At 43.9% G+C, this 18753-nt stretch overlaps 1 protein-coding gene across 2 annotated transcripts in view; it reads right to left on the bottom strand.

Moving 5' to 3' along the window:
* Positions 1-18753, bottom strand: part of LOC122793200 (FSD1-like protein) — a 913201-nt gene that overhangs the window by 484146 nt on the left and 410302 nt on the right. For both annotated transcript variants that reach the window (XM_044061031.1, XM_044061032.1), the window contains exon 6: positions 2733-2854. In XM_044061031.1, the coding sequence (XP_043916966.1) occupies positions 2733-2854 (122 nt within the window). The remainder of the gene's footprint in view (positions 1-2732; positions 2855-18753) is intronic.

The raw sequence follows: 18753 nt of genomic DNA, 5'->3' as shown, positions 1-18753 counted from the left end.
AACTGCGTAGGGCATCTGTTTGAGTCCCTTGATCCTCTTGGTGAGGTACTCTTGAGGTCTTTCCAGTTGCTGCAGGTGTCGGGTAAGGTACATCCCAAATGGGGCATTGTATTAAATTATGGGCCTGATGAGTGATGAGCAGAGGGGCACAATGACCTCTCTTGATCTAGATGTGAACCCTTTCGTGAAAAGGTGGGCTATACAGAAGGTCTTTCTAACCACTTTGGCAACGTGATTGTCAAAGGAGAGATTGCTATCTACTTGGATCCCCAAATCCCTAATTACTTCTTCCGTACTTTATGGATTATCACCTATGTGGTAATTTGTAGGCACTTTGTTTTTCCCAAAGGGGATGACTATGCACTTTTTGGCATTTAGCTTTAGGCTATGGCTCTGGCACCAGTTATCCGTCTCTGTGAGACCCTTTTGGAGGATGCTTGTGTCAGTCGGCGAGTCGATTATGGCACCCAGTTTGCAGTCATCTGCGAACTTAGTCAGCCATAGTCCTCCCGTGTTAGCCTGTACCTCACAGAAATATATACCGAACAAGAGAGGTCCCAGGACTGAGCCTTGTGGGACACCACTTGTAACTGGTTTAGAGTCTGACATGGCACTTGCAATTCTGACCATGTGGGTTCTATCCCTGAGCCAGTTTGCACCCCATCTTGTGACATAGGAGTTGATATTTAAGCTGGTGAGCTTATTTATGATGCCCGAGTGGGGTATTGTGTCGAAGGCTTTTGCAAGGTCCAGGTAGACTGTGTGGACTACCTTCCCTTCATCTATGGCCTTGGTAACATAAATCATATTCCTGGTTTTGCTCCACCACATGCATTCTTTCCATATTTAAAACCATTTCTCAGACTTAACACAGTTTGGTAAAAGTACTTCTTTTGCCACATCTTTTACAGAAATAACCCAGTGCTGCAAATTCCTTTTAATTAATCTGCTTTTAACCGCAACTGAACTTACCATACACATACACTTTATTGTTCATTACACACTGTCCTTACCAAATCTGTTTTTGCTTTCACGTGTAGTTTTACACATATCAAATTCTTCTGTTCGCTCTTCTGCTTGTACTCACCGAATACAAATCTTGCATTAGCTGTTAGTCATAACAACATGGTCTCTTGCGTTATCATTTTGTAAAGTGCACACAATTCTGCCCTGACCTAGTGAATCGTGTACCTTATGAAATTTCAATCTTTGTGGCTCAAATCCTTAATTCAATACTTTCAGTGCGATGAGTCCCGATGAAATGGTGCATATATAGATATTTTTATTTTATCAATTCACTCTGATTCTAACATTTCTGTTTCATCAAAACTGCATATTTCAATCCCTCTCAAAGCTCAAACATATTATACACTTTCATTACTTCTTTCTTTGTAAAATATAGAAATGTGCCACATTGCATCTCCTTCAGCTTTTTGGCTATTTTGTTCACAGCCAGAAGGTAAGCCAATTTCTATAATTACATATTCTATGTTTTTTCTCAAAAAATGCCTTACAGAGACAGATTTCTGTCAGGCTGTAGATACCCCATCTCAGAAAATACTAAACGTGTTTTCCTTCAGTTCTGACTACAGTGGTGTCACTATTGGCACTATGTAACATTTGTTTTTTAAACAAGAGTAAAGACAAAGTTGCTATGCCGCTTCAATATTACTTTTCATATTATACAACGGTACAATCAACCAGACCATTTGGCCATACTTGAGCATTTAAATATTGTAAGCTGCCAATCTCTCAGAGAGACAAAGTAGTACTTCCAGCTGTGCTGTCAGGACTGGTTTTCTTCTTGCATGATCTAAACAGGCTATCAAAGTTTTTTCCATGCCTATTTTTTATTAGCATTATAAACATTTCCGGACTTTTTGAATGTCTGGCTGCATATGGTTCTTTGCCTGCCACTGTACTTTGTATGTTGTCACGTAGCTTCATGTCCTCCTGAGGCTGGTCACTCTACTTGACATGGCTTTATATATACAAGCACAATCATACTTCTCAAATGTCCAGAATTTTGCAGAATACTCAGATTTTTGTCTCATACCTTTGGAATGCTCCTCATAAAATTTGTGGTTTTATGGCAAATCATTGAGTGGTGAAGTCAGTAAATAATGGCAGACGTTTGAGTTTCAGACTTCATATCTTTCACAAAATGCTTGCATATGCAAAGTCTGTTATTTTAGAAACTTTTTAAATTGTTAAGAGCAACATTTATTCTAACCCTGTTTTCAGGCCTTTGTCTCTCCATTATTTTTGGATTTGTCCAGTATTATTGCGCTAAGAGTTTGAGAGATACAAGTTCATTGTACTGCACCCACGTTTAATTCTGAAAGTTTACCTTGCCAAAAATCTTATTTTTGTGTATGAAACACCAAACACATTCTGATTACTTCTAAAAATGCACTGGCTGCACACGGTACTTTTGTCCTTATAAGGCCTCACATACTGTCAAGCAGTCTACTTTCTTGTGCTATCTTCTTACCAAATTGTGTTGTACTCTAAATCTCTGACACTACTTTACATACACACTGAATACTACACCTCTTGTCAATGTTTTGTCATGGATGTTGAAAACGGACCCTTGAGACCGACATGTATAACTACTTATAAACATACAAAATAAAATGTGTTTTATTTGCAATAAAAAGGACAGACATCACAATTCTGCCACTGATCTGATAATTGCTAATGGTTGTACTGTACTCAATTTTATTTCTCACCTGGTAGAAATTTTAAAGCCTGAAGCATTTTCTTCTCTTGAGAAAAATCAACCATCAAATGAGTCATGTTATCGCTGACCTTTGGTTTCAAACATAGGCGAAATGCAGGGGCCATGGTTACACTACAGTCAAAAAGCATGAAGATTAATAGACAGAAGACAAGTAAACCACAATCATTTTTGTTCCTTTCACACAAGATGGTTGTCAGCTACATTTGAAATGCAGTCAGTTATCTGGACAGAACCACTCTGGAGTTTTTACACTTTTAAATATGCAACTATAATGATATGTTGACTCTAAAATATATTATGTAATTGTAAAACATTCTAACAATTTTATCATGTTCTATCTATAAATATAAGTAGATTAAAAATGCAAAATACACAGCATCCTCTATGCAAAAATAGTATCTGCACGGCTGATTGTAAAACCAGCTAAGATCATGCAATTTCAATCAATACTAAAGCAAACCAACATCATTTTGATTAAACTTTTCACCAAGTTTTGCAAAGGAGAGGACTAATTAGGAATTCTTGAGCAAAATAAGATCCCATTTTGCTGAATAAAAGTAGTTACATTTACTTTCTTTTTTAAACCCAGAAAGCCTTTAATTTAACTGAGTATTCTAAAACAGTACCCACACAGGCCAACTACAGAATGTGTGAAGCATAGCTCTCAATCTTCCATCTCCAATATGAGGAACACTGCCTTTCATAATGTGGAACAAATGGGCAAAATGTGGCACTCTTACTAACAGCTTGCTAAAAAATAATTTATGAAGCTCATAGGATGGTTGAAATGTGATATTTTTTAATTATATAATAGTTCTTTTAATGAATTAGTATTATTCAGTTCTATTTACCATGGATATCAGTTAAAAAAACATGCTAACAGTGAACGTGTGACAGACCCTTTCAATGTTGAACTTTGAGGAACATGAATGTTTTAAGACTCCAAATGAGGAATGTTCCTCGTAATGAGGTACACTTGATGAGGTATGATATGAAGTGAAAAGGAGACAAAAAAGCAAACATATCCAGTAAAAGTAATTATGACTTAGAAACCGGGATATCAACTTGACCAGTTTTCCATGGAATGATAGGGATTACAACTGTAAAACATAGTACAGTATGCAATATCACAAAAATGTATGTAACGTCAAAAACTTATTTATTCACTATTTAGTAATAGGGTATGTGAACTTGTCCAGAGACCCTTTTCAGCCATGACTCAAGGTCACAAGTAATAAACAGAACAAGCAAACTTAAGTTATACACTTCAAATATGACCGAGTGTTAAGTTTACATAGCTGAAAAACTTTACAAAGTCCATATACAGTCAATATACAGGTTTTATAAAGCAGAAGTTTATACAGCACGTATATATTTATAATAAACTAGAGGTTTACATTAGGTTTTATCAGCTTACACGAGTTGCAATACAGTTTGGCCTATATGACACAATCTTAAAAAGGTTTAAATTTGAACTTTCTTGGAGAAAAAACTCAAATAGAAACAGGGAAACAAACAGACATTTACAGAGATAGGCCTAGATGCCAGGAAGAGAGCAAAGAAGTAAAAAGAGTTAAATGACAAAAGAAAGAGTTTGGGACTATAAGAATTTTTTTTTAATTTTCAACTTTGTAAAGAACTTATCCATTATCATAAAACATTCATAAGCGACTTTCTGGAAGTGGCACCCAGAAAGGGACTTCCCAAGTTTGGTAAGAGTACCTTCATGCCTTGTTTCAAGTTTGTTCCAGAGAACAGGGCCTGTTCTTGAAAAGGCTCTTTCACCAATGACTGTTTTAAGTGAGGAGGGATGGTTGAGTGATATTAAGTTCTCCATGGAATTCTTTAGGGAGTAGGACTGTTCCTTGATTGGGAGTTTTCCTTTCAGAGGTAGGTCAGTACTATATAAAATTTTAGGTAATGGCTAAATAGCACAGAAGAGTGTAACTTTCAGTATTGGGTAACCAATTTAGACCATTCAGAAGGTTGCAGTGGTGTACAAGCATATTAGGAAGTAAGGCAAATTTGGTAATTTTATCATCAGTTACTTGTAGTCTGAGCATTATAAACAGTGTGTAAAGACAGTACAGGAAGACAATATTCAAATTTATGGGTAAGAAGATTCTTAGCCAGTGCTTTGCGGGCAGTAGGAGATAGCAGATGTGATACCATACTGCAGAGTTTAGTTGTGAGATGACTTCAGTGTGAGTTTAAAGTTTAAAGCAGAGTCAAGGGTTAGACCTAAGTATTTGTACTCAGCTGCAAAAGGAAGATGGTTGTTATTGTCTGAGATAGTAAGGACAGGAAATTGAGAGGCTCTTTGTGTGGTTTTTTTTTTGTGTGTGTGTGTGTGTGTGTGTGTGTGTGTGTGTGTGTGTGTGTGTGTGTGTGTGTGTGTGTGTGTGTGTGTGGTTAATTATGGGATATTCTGTTTCCCTGGAGTAATAAAATGGCATCTGTTTAGATGGTAAAGGTTAAATTCAGGCAAGTCATCAAAAATTAATGAATAAAGAAACAGTAACAGGCCTAGAACAGACTTACTTGCAGGGTGTTTGTTTTAGTGCTCCACTGGTGGATATCTGGGTGTTGGGAGTAAACTTGAAAGGTCCTGCTGTCAAGTTAGCTATGGACCCAGGCAACAATATTTTCTCCCAAGTTGAATTTTTGGAACTTAGCAAGCAGAGTTTTGTGGTCAACAGTTTCAAAGGGAGGAGTCATGTCTACAAAAATACTGCCTGTAAGGAAATTGCCATTTAGATTGCTATAGTTAGTGTCAGTTGCTGACAGAATAGCTGTGGTTATGTTAAAACTATTTATGAAGATATGCTGTCCATCAGGCAGAAGCCCATAGCTACTGAAGTGTTTATATCACTGTTTATAAAGAACTTTTGCAAAAATTTTGTAAGAGGGCAAAGAGTAGAGATAGGCTGATGGTCTTTATGGGTTTTGGGTTGGAGCACCTAAGGTAGAGGTGTAACTGGGGCATGATTCAGGACTGGTGGGACATTTCCTATGGTAAAGAAGAAGATACAAACATAAATTAGAGGTCTGGCTATTTTGTCAGCTGCCTTACTAAAGAAATGAGGGTGGATTGCAGTGAAGGTAATGGCAGAGGGTTTCAGTCCTTTAGTTTTTTTTCCCCCCTGAGGAACACTATGAAAGTGGCTGCATACTCTGCAAGAAAGTATATATGAGCTAGATGTTACTTTGGGCAGTTTGTTGGGTAGAGCTAGAGTTAAGAAATGTGTTACTGATGGTTTCAATGGAAGAGATGATATAATTTTTGGGTACTTGCGTATTATCGCAACCAGATTTTAAAGGTTGCCATTCACGCACACCTGCAGAGATACGAAAGCATGAAGCTTGTGAAAGTGTCATGGGAAGTGCTTAGTACTGGGAAGAAACTTCCCACTGTGTTTTGAAGCAAGTAGTGTGTCACACACATTAGGTATGAGGCAACAGGAGGGATAACAGTGAAATTTCCTACTCCTCTGTGGTGTGCCTCGTGTGTTTTGTGAACTGCACAGTCGCAGCATATGCTGTATAAAGCCTGCATTCAACTTTAACGGTCGTCACTCCTCACACACTACATGGGGTTGTAAGGGTGCAAACAGGTGACGAAACGGGTCTCACTGCTGTTTAAAGTTAGGAAAGCATTTACTGACTGTTGTGTCATGCACAGCGAGTACATACTGTTACGTGAAGAAAAAGCAGGGAGTGCTGTCTGTAGACGTCTGCAAGCACAGGTACATTTTTAAGTAACTACTTAAATCACATTTGTGAATGAGTCAGTCTGCATTCCTGGTTATGGGGCGGACATGTACTGTTGGTATTATGTCAGGGAAAAGGTTTTACACTGGCTGATGATAGAGGTTTTTGACTGTCTTTTACCGTAGCTTGCTGTGCTTCAGAAAATGCATGTCAGTGGTAATCCCATTAACTCTTCCGACGCCCATTGCAAAGAAAACATAATGAAGGGGCAAAAAACATTAACAGTATTTTCCATAAATCAGTGATAACTGCAGTCAGTACAGCGCAACAGATACGAATAACACCAGGTCCTACATCTTTTTGCGATAATACGCAAGTACCAATTTTTGTAATCCACTGATATAGAGTAATGTTAAGAGTTATTAGGGATATTATCTGTGTGAGAGAGGTACAGTTGGAAAACTATCTTGTTAAGTGTTTTATTTCTTCCCATTTGTTTTTTTTTTTTTTTTTGGGGGGGGGGGGGTTATTGGTAGTAGGCATTTGTTTATTTCTAAGACAAATGGCTTTGGCGGAGTTTATAGCTTTTCTTGTTTGTTTCATGTAGAGGAATATCAGATGGATTTTCTTTCTAGGCAGACCAAGCTTTTTCCCTTTGTCTCATGAAAGTTTTGATTTCACGGGTCAGTAAAAGACATTTCTGGTTTCATGGTCTATGTACACATGGCACAATACAGTTCTGGATAGCAGAAAGGGCATCAATGAAGTATAACAAGGCCCTTTCAAGGACATCACTTTGGTAAAGGGGAGACCAGTTGACAGAATTCAGATAAGAATCAAGCACAGACAGTTTATGTGAAGGGAAAGTTTAAAAAGTCAATTTTGTGGTGTAGGTTTTATAGCCTCAAAGGACCAACAGGTTGGTACTGGACAGTGGTCACTTAAAATGTTTGGCAGAATTTTAGTGTTAATGCACTGCTGGTCCAAGTTTGCAAAAAAAAGAAATCAAGAGTAGAATGTTCTCCCGTTTTGAGGTTTTGGATTAAGGTGTTGCAGCATGTTGCTCAGCTGTTTACCTTTGTGGCCATTAGCATCCAAGTTAAAGTTTATTTGAATAATTGTATTCTTGCTAGGACCATCAGGGAACATTTGCAAGATTGTGTCTTGAATACTAGCAATTGAGAAATGTTGGGAATATAAACAGAGTCAATGTTAAGTTGATTATGGTTCTCTATGTGTAAATTTGCTGACATCCCAGTAGGGGCTTTATCATTAACCTGGTTAGCTTTTGAAGAGTCAATGATTTACAGGGAGACATGTTGTTTGATTAGAAGCATGAATTTGCCACCAATTCTTAGACCAGGTCTAAAGTCAACAGGATGTTACAACTGTCTTGACGAGTGCAGAAGGAATCTTTAGGCCAGGTCTCAGTAGCAGCTATTATATTATGGTTGGCTGAAGACAGACATGCCTCCAAAGGTGCCCATGTGTATATACTACAGGTATTAATTAATGCATGCAACTTGTAAAAAGCTGTGACTTTTTCTGACCGTTTTGTTAGTCGGGATAGTCTGAGAAATAGTGTGTTACTAGATATTGTGGGATTTAACTGTCATTGGACAGGGTCAGGATTTGTGTCTACACTTCTGGATTTGAATAGTAAGAATAAAATAGCTGGCAGATAGGTTCAGTGCTAACTTTACCCCTCTCTCATCCCCTAAAGGGCCCATCTCTATACCGGAAGAAAGCAAAGTACCTGTAATCATGGCTGCACAGGTAAAAAACACACTCTCCAAAGCCAAGAACACAGCATCCATGGAACCTGACAACATCCCAGGCTGCGTTCTACATGAACTACAGAACAAAATGGCACCCCACCTAAGTATCATGTTCAATCATAGCCTCACCTCAGGCTTTGTGCCCAATGTATGGTGGACAGCAAAGGTTAACCCACTCCACAAAGAGGGAACCACCACAGACCACGGAAACTACCGCCCCAATAGCCTGATGAGCCGGGTCTGCAAGGCTATGGAGCGCATCATCATGCAACTTATAAACAATGACATTGGTAATCTCCAAACTCTGGACCCTACCCAGTTTGGGTTTGTAAAGGGCAGATCATGTCTCCTAAACCTGATAGACTTCTTTGAAGCAGTCACCAAAGCTGTAGATAAGGGTAAGGTGGTACACAATAAACAGGACATGCTGGAGGGATAAATTCCTGTCCCAGAGACTTCCCATACTCTGGAACAGGCTACCCATCTATGTCAAGCCAAGTTCTTCATTAGCACTCTTCAAGAAAAATCTTGATAAGTGGATGGGAAATAGGAAATACACCCCGGGGATCACATCTGTGTCTCGGCTCGACAGTGGCACAGGAAAATAACTTTCTTGGGTGGCGTAAGCCAAGGAACCTTGTTGGCTAGGCTTACATAGGCCCTTGGGCCGATAGCCTAGTACCTACCTATGAACCTATGACATGCTGTCTGATTGAACTGCAATGGTTCCCAGAGGAAGAAAGGCATGAAGGGCCTGCAACACCAAAAGGACCGCCCTCATCTCCAGAACATTTATATGCAAACTGGTCTCGACAGGGGACCACAGGCCTTGGACTGTCCTGCCCAAACAATGCCCCCACCCAAGTTAGGAGGCATGTGTGGTCACTGTGGCTTGGACAGGGGCTGGAACAAAAGGTCGTCCCTCCAAGATCTCAGGAGAGTACATCCACCAAAGAAGGGACCACCTGCAGACTTGACTGAGGTGCAGTGGATACGATAATGGAAGATCCAACAGGGACCATTGCACCGCTAGAGTCTACTGTAGTACTCGCATGTGTAACCGGGTGCACGGAAGAAGCGTTATGATCGCTGCCATAGAACCTAAGGCCCTCAAAACCAATTCTGCCGAGGGAAGATGAGAACGGTAGATCAGGGAAACATGCATCCTCAGGTTTTGAACTCTTTCTGTGGTCAGGAAGATTTTGCACTGTAGTGTGTCTATCCATGCCCCAATGTAGTCTATCACCCAGACAGGATTTAGAAGAACTTTGGATGCGTTGATTGTAATCCCCAAGTGAAGTGCAAGCTTTAGGAAATAACTGTAATCCTCAAGTGAAGTGCAAGCTTTAGGAAATAATCTCTGCTTTGACAAAGTAGACACCTGGTGGGAGGAGTGTGGAGCCAATTGTCCAGGTACAGGTAGACCTGAATCCCCTGAAGCCTCACGTGAGCCGCTACTACCATCACTTTGGTGAACACCCTGGGTGCAGTGGTGAGACCAAAGGGTAGGGCTCGAAATTGGTAAAGATTGACTCCTAGCCAGAAACAGAGGAACCTCCTGGAGCTTCTGTGCATCTTTATGTGACAGTAGGCATCCTGGCGGTCTAACAAGCACATCCAGTCGCTCTCTTGCAGGTACGGCATGACGGACTGTAATGTGACCATCCGGAATTTTTCTTTGGCAACTGACAGATTCAAGGTAGATATGTCCACAATGGGCCTTAAGTCCCCCATTTTCTTTGGCACCAAAAAGAACCTGGAGCAGATGCCCGATCCGGACTGATCTGGGGGACAGGTTCGATGGCTCGTTTCTCTAGCAGCTTGGAAATTTCCAGTGCTGCTGCCTCCCTTTACGTGGGTGGTACGTCCGGGAGGTGTTTGGGAGGTTCGGGAGGAACCACAAAAAGGATAGAGTATCCTCTGGATATGATCTGAAGCACCCAGCGGTCTGATATTACGGACTCCCATGCCACCAGATGCAATGACAATCGATCACAGACTGCCTCCAGAGAAGAGCAGTCGGGCAACCCCTCAGGGTTGCTGCCCGGGCCTGTCAGAGAATGGTTCTCCAGACCCAAAATTCCTCTAACCCCCTCTGCCTCTGGGCCAGCGTCTATCCTGTCCCCCTCTGCCTCTGGAGGAAGAAAAGCCCTGAGTGTCCCGGGAATACTGAGACTTCCGGAACCACATCTTCTTTTGCCCTCGCTGATTCCGGGGAAAGGATTTTTGAGGGTTTGAGAAGCAGATTCCGACGACAGACAGTGTTCTTCCCGTCTTTCTCACTCTGGACCAAAGTCTCTTTGATGGTCTTACCAAAAAGGGTAGAGCCGTCATAAGGGATGTTGGCAAAAGACGCCTTGAAAGGTTCCGAAAATTGACAATCTGAGCCAGGCGTTGCGCCTCATGGACACACCGGACCCAGCTGCCCTAGCCTCTCTTTCAGTAGCATGTGAATGGAGTTGCATGGATGTACTGGAAACTGCTTTTAAAGTGGCCATCCTCGTGGAGAACGTGTCTCTGTCCTCCTGCGACATGGACTTGGGGGGAGACTCAGCCATTTCCTTAACCAGGCTGCGATGTAGTCTAGTAACGTGGGCCAGGTAGGTCAGCCCCCTGATGGAAAAGGTCGCTGACGCATAAACCCGCTTCCCTAAGCGTCCATCATCTGAGAGTCTCGGTCGGGGGGAGATGAACCAAGGAACTCTCATGTGATAGTTCCTTTTTAGTGGCTGCTGCTAACACCATAGCATCTACAGGGGAGCCCTTGTTCCACACTGGTCTATCTGAGGGTGGACTCTAGATCTTTTGGGACGTTTCAGGATTGGTTCTATGGTGTCCAGCTCCTTCCAGGCCCATGAGGTAACCAAGTCCACCAGGGGATCTGTGGGACCGGACAGCCAGGAAGTAGATGGGCCCATGGTGAAAGCCTCCAGGAACACGGATTCATCAGAGGAAGGTTTGGGGGTGGACCAACCTCCCCGCTGGCGTAGGATTTCCATAATGTCTCCAAAAGAGACATCCTTGGGAGGTGATCTGGGGGAACCTTCCCTATCATCCAAATCCTTATTCTCTGTGAGGGACTCGGGGGAGTCAAAGTGCCTCCTCTTACACGTATGCTTGCGAGGCACGTCTCCGGTGAGGCTCTCCAGGTGGGAACTTGCAAGCCACTTGTTCCTCAGGGGGGAACTGTCTGGGGCTCCTCAAGCACAGGCTGTCCCTCTGGTAAAATGATGGGATTTGTAGACAGGGCCGAGGGATTCGGGGCGGAGTCCGAGGAAATAGTCAAGGGTCTCGATCCAGTGGAGATAACCTTTTCTACCACGTCGAACGCCGAGGGAGAACGAGCTTCCCAGGCCACCATTAAGGAAGCTGCTCTCCCCGGATCTGACGGAAGAATCAGAGTCGGGCCCAAAGTGGATGGAGCTCCGAGGGGGGGACTTGGCCTGACAATGTCGGAGCCAATGGAAAAGGTTCTGCTCCCTCGGGTCAGACACCAGCTCCGAGAGACACTTGGATCCGAGCTGGTCAGATCCGACATGCTCCAGGCAGTTGCCAGCATCAAGGAGACTGGTACCATCGGCGCAAACCCCCTGACTAAGGCCATCCTCGGATCCAAGTACTCCGAACCCAGTGGAGAGATTGGAGAAGGAGAAATTTGCATGAAGAAAGGAAGCAAGCTCCCCCTCCAGAGGGAGAGGGGGCTGGCAAGACTCCCATCTGGATCGGAGTATGACTGAACCTCATCATTTTATCCATGTCTACTTCAAATAAGCTTCGGATGGACCTGGACAAGGCCACGGACTCCAACCTGGTGGGTCGAGGAACCGAGGCCCTAGATGGTGGTTGTGGCTCCTCTGGCTCTGGGGAAAATCTTGAAGATCGGAGCCAAGGGGAGTCACGGATCCTAGACTGACTCTTGGTGGGAGTACAAGCAGAAAGGTCCGGGGACTTTACGTTTTTCTGGCGTGTGCTCTCTCTCCTTCTCTCTGCCTCTTCTGTGCTCCACTTCCACAGGCTTAGAAACGGGAGGTTGAGTCCCAGCCTGGGAGGGAGGAGAAGCAAGGACAAGAGAGGAAAGAGAGGCAGCCACAGCAGCCGCTGTGACGAAGCAGTGAGAGAGGCAACCGCCTCAGTAGTAGGTAGAAGGCCTTTCAGGGCCAACTTATCCCGTCTATCCTTAATAGCGCATGGGTTAAAACCTGCGCAAATGGTACAGTCATTACTTAAATGTGCTACACCCAAGCACATAACACAAAGAGTGCGCCCATCGGCTGGTGACAATTTGTGGCCACACTCAGTGCACCTCTTGAAGACTGGCTTGGAGTCAGCCATGTCTCTACAGAAGAAAAACAGAACACACAACAAGAGAAGGAAAAAAAGAGAAAAAAAAAAGAACAAACTATTTCCTATTCGGACCCACTCACCACACACTCAAGGGCACACAGAACGCTGAGGGGGGAGGAAAAGCAACACACTAAATAACTGACACTGATAAACTACAGAAAAAGCCCTAAAACATGACCCACCAGCGAGGGGAGTAGGAGAGGGAACCTACACGAACAACTAACACTCAAAACAACTATGAAAAACTGCTTTTTTCTATCAAAAATCCAACTCACAAACTCGGAGCTCAGGATCATGATGCTTCATGCAAGCTGTGGAAAACGAGATCTGGGGGATGGAAGGTAGTGGAGGTGTATTATGGGTAAGGGGAGGAGCTTGGAGCAGATGCCAGTGAACTTGCCAGCTCGGATCCAATACGGATCCAGTACCCACAGGTTGAAGACCAAATTAAGTAAATATACTTCAGATTAAGAATACTAAGAGTATAGATGCACAATGGAATGAAAGATAAAAATAAAAAAAAAAAAAAAAAAAAGAGTGTTTTGAAAAAGATAGTTACATGGAAGAAGAAATAAAGGGTAGAGATAGTACAGCCAAGAGAGGTAATTCAATTTGGGGGAGATTGCACTGACAGTTTATTTTTGCTAAAGTGAAATTTTAATGCCTTTCTGAACTGGAGTTTGGATCTAAGAAGACGGGCATCTAGTGATAATTTATTCCAGTTCTTAGCAGGCAGATAGCAATAAAGGTTTTTGCCAAAGTTAATCTTGGGTTTATGAATGAACAGGAGATGTTGTTCAAAGCTCCGGAGTGTTCTTGCAGGGGTGTATGGGAGATAATAGATAATGCTATGAAAGCAACCACCCAGTGTTGGCTTGATGAGCCTAGCACCTACCTTCCAGCCACCCTCTGCAATACTGCATTCATCAGAGGGATGGTGCTCCCACCCACGATGGTCCCGCCCATCCTTCCTGCCAGTTCCTTCAAGCACCCAAGCCCCACTCAAGGCATTATCCCTCTACACCACTACCACTGGGAAAACATAATGGATTTGGTCAAAGAGAAGGTTTCTCATGTCTGCCTGAATAAGCTCCATGATGATTCTCCTTCACCTTGCAAAACATGCTCATGAGACTGACTGGTCTGTAATTACTGAGGTCTCTTGGAAGGGGTATCCTTGGAACTGGGACTACAATTACCTATTTTCAGACATCAAAAATGCTATCAATTTTTAATGCTCTAGTAAGAATGTGCATAAGGCAGCATATAATCTTGTTTATGGCTGCACAAATTAGGCTCTCTGATCTCTCTCCTGGTGCCCTGCAACTGGTGTTTTGGACCTTACTGACGGGAGAAGAGACTGTTTTGCGTATAACTTCAGGTATGATGATGCTGTAGGGAAGAACTGTGGATGGAGTTCTCCTTTGTGGCTTAAAATTTCCTTTAAATCTGTATGCTAATGCGTTAGCTATGTGTAATGGTGATACCATTTTCTAACACACTCATTTCAATTACACTAGAATCTCACTACCAAAAATCCAGAAATAAGACACTGGCCTAATCCCACCCACTTCATACAAACCACATGCCTCTGTTACTAAAAATTCTCTAAAACTAAAACGTTAACTACAGAAAAGGATATTTACTCATTCGGTTCAGCAATCTATATCAATTTTTTTCAAATAAAAGCCTTGGTCTTAATTACCAGGTGGCAGCCATCTTACTTCATTCGCCTGCATTTTTTTCCTAATGCTGTCTGGTGATATCCACCTAAATCCAGGGCCCTCAACTCCACCTAAGCTGGCATCTACTATACTGGATATATGGGAAAAGGCAAAAGGACTGAAATTTATGCACATCAATGTGAGAAATCTCGTTTAATACACAATTAAATAATTTCATGTCAGACAGACTTTCCTGCAATCTCCTGAAATCTTGCTGAAGCCAAATGGCTCTGACAACACTATTACCCCTCCCAGTTATGTCATTCTTCTTTGTGACATCCCACACAAAGGAACGGGGAATCGCGTTACTACATAAAAAGAAGTTATGTACTCACCATAACGTTCCAGCTGAGTATTTAGACTTCATTTGTCAGCAACCTATGGGCTTGGGGGGGGGGGGGGGGTTACGGATCCGATACAGATCCGAACCAGCAGCTTACCAAGCTAAAGAACAGAGCTCCAAGCTCCTCCCCCTTACCCATACTACACTGCAACCTCCTTCCAATCCTCAGATCGTGTTTGCTACCCAATACGTGACACACAACAACCTAAGACACCAAAAACCTGACCCGAACACATACACCAGACTCGTCAAACTCAGGACATCGAGCCCAAGCAGAGAAATAACCACCAAGGTCAGGGGGAAGAAGGGAGGGAAGGTTGCTGACAAATGAATTCCAGCTACTCAGATGGAACGTTATGGCGAGTACATAACTTCTTTAGCTGAAGTAGTTAACTTCATTTAATCATCAACCTCTGGGACAGAGTCCCCAGCTACCCGAAATCTTGGGAGGCCCTTAAGGAAAGATATTCCAGAGCACTGCAGAGCCAAAGGAAGCCCTTCCTCTAGACATCATATCTATGAGTAATAAAAGTGTGAGAGGAGACCCAGGTAACTGCTGAACAAATATCATCCAGGGAAACTCTAGACCGGAATTGCAGCAGAAGTAGCCATAGCGGGTGGAGTGAGCATAAACCCCTTCTGGTTCTGGCAATCTAAGTTCTTTATAAGCTTGTAAAATACAAAGCGAAATCCATTTAGTGACAGTCACCTTCAGAACTGTTTTTTCCAAAAAGGCTTTAGCAAAGGAGATGAAAAGTTGATCAGATTTACGGGCGGGTTTGGACCTATGCAAGTAAAAACGTAACTGCCTGTGAACATCCAGCAAATGAAGTTTGTATTCCCTTTTATTTTGAAAATTAGGGAAAATACAGGCAAATTAATAGACTGATTAATGTTTGATTCCGAAGCAACTTTAGGAAGAAAAGACGGGTTGGTCCTGAGAGACACCCTATCCTTATGAAAAACTAGGTATGGGGGCTTCATACATAGCACTTGAAGTTCCGACACTCTCCTGGCTGAAGTGAAGGTTACCAGGAAGGCCGTCTTCCATGACAAAAATTTCAAGTCAACTGATGCTGAGGGCTCGAACAGGAGCGCAACTAAGGCTTGAAGAACCAAAGTCAAATCCCATGGAGGGGAAGGGTTTTTGATAGGAGGTCTCAGGAGAAAAGTACCTTTAATAAAATTCTTGCAAATTCTGGCAGCAGCTAGAGAACCTGAATTTTCTCCTACGTGAAAATGGGAAATAGCCACCAGCTGGACTTTCACTGTGGAAGAGCTGGCCCCTTGCTGGAAAATATGAGACAAAAAGTCTAACACCGCTTGAACTAGAGTGGTAAAAGGATCCAGATTTCTCTGCGAAGCCCAAATGGAAAAGCATTTCCATTTACTACTGTAAACTTTTCTGGTACAGGACTTGTGTGCCGCTACCAGAATGGATTTAACTGGGGAAGAGATACCAGGACTCCTGGCAACTAATGGAACTGGAGCAGCCAAGCTGTGAGCTTCAAGCTGTTCAGATTCAGAGGAGGAATTCCCAAGGGATGACGAATAAGATCCGGAATGGAATCCAAAATCCAGGGCAGAGCTAGAAGATGAGACCACAGACAAGAGAACCAAAAACTTGATGAGGCCAGAATGGGGTTATGAGGATAACCCTGCTCCTCAACAGATGAGCTTTTTGTAAGAATTTTGTCATGAGTGGAAGCGGGGGATATGCATAAAGAAGACCAGGTGGCCAAGCATGGACAAGAGTGTCTCTGGAGACTTCCCCCATCGAGGGAATCAGAGCGAAAAACTTTCTGCACTTCACATTGGACGGTGATGCAAAGAGATCGCAGCAAGGCTGAACCCACCCAAGGAAGATCTGTTCTGTTACATAATAAGGAGAAAGGATAGTTCTGATCAATTTGTCTGCCGAAATGTTGGACCGACCCGGGATGTGCGTTGCTATCAGAAAGCAGTTGGTGGAGATCGCCCATTCCCACACTCTCATGGCCTCTCAACAAAGTGGACAGGACCTGGTTCCCCCCTGCCTGTTGATGTACCAGACCACTGACATATTGTCTTATTGGATCGCAATAGTTCCCAGGGGGAGAGAGGTATGAAGGGCCTGTAATGCTAAAAAGACTGCTCTCATCTCCAGAACACTGATATGCAGAACAGTCTCACTTGGGGGCACGTGCCTTGGACAGTCCTGCCCGAGCAATGCCCACCCACCCTAAGCAGGAGGCATCCGTGAGTCACCGTGGCTTGAGGTGGAGGTGTAACAAAGGGGCGTCCTACTCACAGCTCCTGGGATTGAAGCCACCACATGAGAGAAGCTTTGCACACTTTGCTTAGCAGAATCGGAAAATCTAGTGGCTGATATAGTAGAGACCAGTGAACTTGTAACGTCCACTGTAACACTCTCATATGCATACACGTACAAGGAACCAGATTTATAGCTGCTGCTATGGACCCCAGGGCTCTCAGAACCAGCTCCGCTGGGGTTGCAGGAGTCTGAAGGAGCAACAAGACATGAAGGGCCAGGCTGTGAAGTCTGTCTGGGGTGAAAAATATCCTGGCCTGAAGAGAATCTATTCTTGCCCCTATGAAGTCTAGAATGTGAACAGGTTGAACAGAAGACTTCTTGAGGTTTATTGTGATATCTAGTCGAGTCGACAACTGAAGAAAAAAGTTTCTGGCTAGTACAAGTTGATGCGTGGTGGGGGCAGTGAGAAGCCAGTCGTCCAGGTACGGAAAGACCTGAATGCCCTGAACCCTCAGGTGGGCCGCTACCACTGCCATGACCTTTGTAAACACCCTGGGGGCTGTGGTGAGACTGAAGAGTAGGACCTTGAACTGGTAGTGACTGGCTCCTAGCCAAAAGAGGAGGAACCTCCTGGATCGCCTGTCCATCCGGATATGGTAGCACGCATCCTTAAGGTCTATAGAGCACATAGAGTCTTCCTCCTGCAAGAAGGGCAGGATGGATTGTAAAGTGACCATCCAGAACTTCTCCTTGGCAACAGACAGGTTAATTGTGGATAGGTCCAGAATCGGCCTCAAGTCCCCCGTCTTTTTTGGCACCAAAATGAACCTGGAATAGATGCCTGATTCGGACTGGTCTGGGGGCACTAGCTGGATTGCTCTTTTTTTCTAGCAGCTTTTTTATTTCCAAAGCTGCCGCCTCCCTTTGAACGGGTGGGACATCCGGGAGGTGCCTTGTGTATGGGGGGGGTCTGTTTATGAAGGGAATAGAACAGCCTCTGGATGTTACCCGAAGCACCCAGCGATCTGACGTGATGCACTCCTACTGGGCTAGGTGCCTCAAAAAATGCCCCCCCCCCCGACTGCCTCCAGAGAGGAGCAGTCGGGCAACCCCTCAGGGCTGCTGCGTGGGTCGGTCGGAAAAGGGTTCCCGTGACCCGAAGTTCTTCAGTCCCCCTCTGCCTCTGGGCCGGCGTCCACCTTGTCCCCCTCTGCCTCTAGGGGAGAAGGAGTCCGGAGCATTCTGGGACTGCTGAGACTTCCGAAACCATAGCTTCTTTTGCCTCGCTGGTTCCTGGAGAAGGACCTTTGAGGGTTAGAGAAGCAGATCCCAACGGCCGACAGCACTTTCCCATCCTTTTTGCTCTGGACTAGTCTTCCCGAACATGGTCAGACCGTCAAAAGGGGCATTAGCGAAGGACACCTTGAAAGGTTTCAAAAAAAATCGCAAAGCCGGAGCCAGGCATGACGCCTCATGGCAATACCAGACCTGGCTGCCCTAGCGGCTCCCTCGGTGGCATGAGAGAGTAAACACATGGCCGTATTCGAAACGGACTTGAGAATGGCCATACGAGCTGAGAATGTCCGTTTATCTTTGGCCGAAATGGACTCCAGGGGAGACTCCGCGTACTCCTTCACGAGGTTACGCTGCAGTCTAATTAAGTGGGCCATGTAATTCAGTGCCCTTATAGCAAAGGTAGCTGAAGCAAACATCCGCTTTCCAAGACAATCCATCGCCCTAGACTCCTTGTCCGGAGGATGGACTGAGGAACTTTCCTGGGCCAGTTCCTTTTTGGTGGCCGCCACCACCACCATGGCATCAGCTGGGAAACCCTTACTCCAAGTGGGCTTGTCTGC

The sequence above is a fragment of the Protopterus annectens genome, chromosome 2.part0 (assembly GCF_019279795.1).
Source record: "Protopterus annectens isolate FY-2018-M chromosome 2.part0, PAN1.0, whole genome shotgun sequence".
Lineage (NCBI taxonomy): Eukaryota > Metazoa > Chordata > Ceratodontiformes > Protopteridae > Protopterus > Protopterus annectens.
This window is presented reverse-complemented; position numbering and strand designations above follow the sequence as displayed.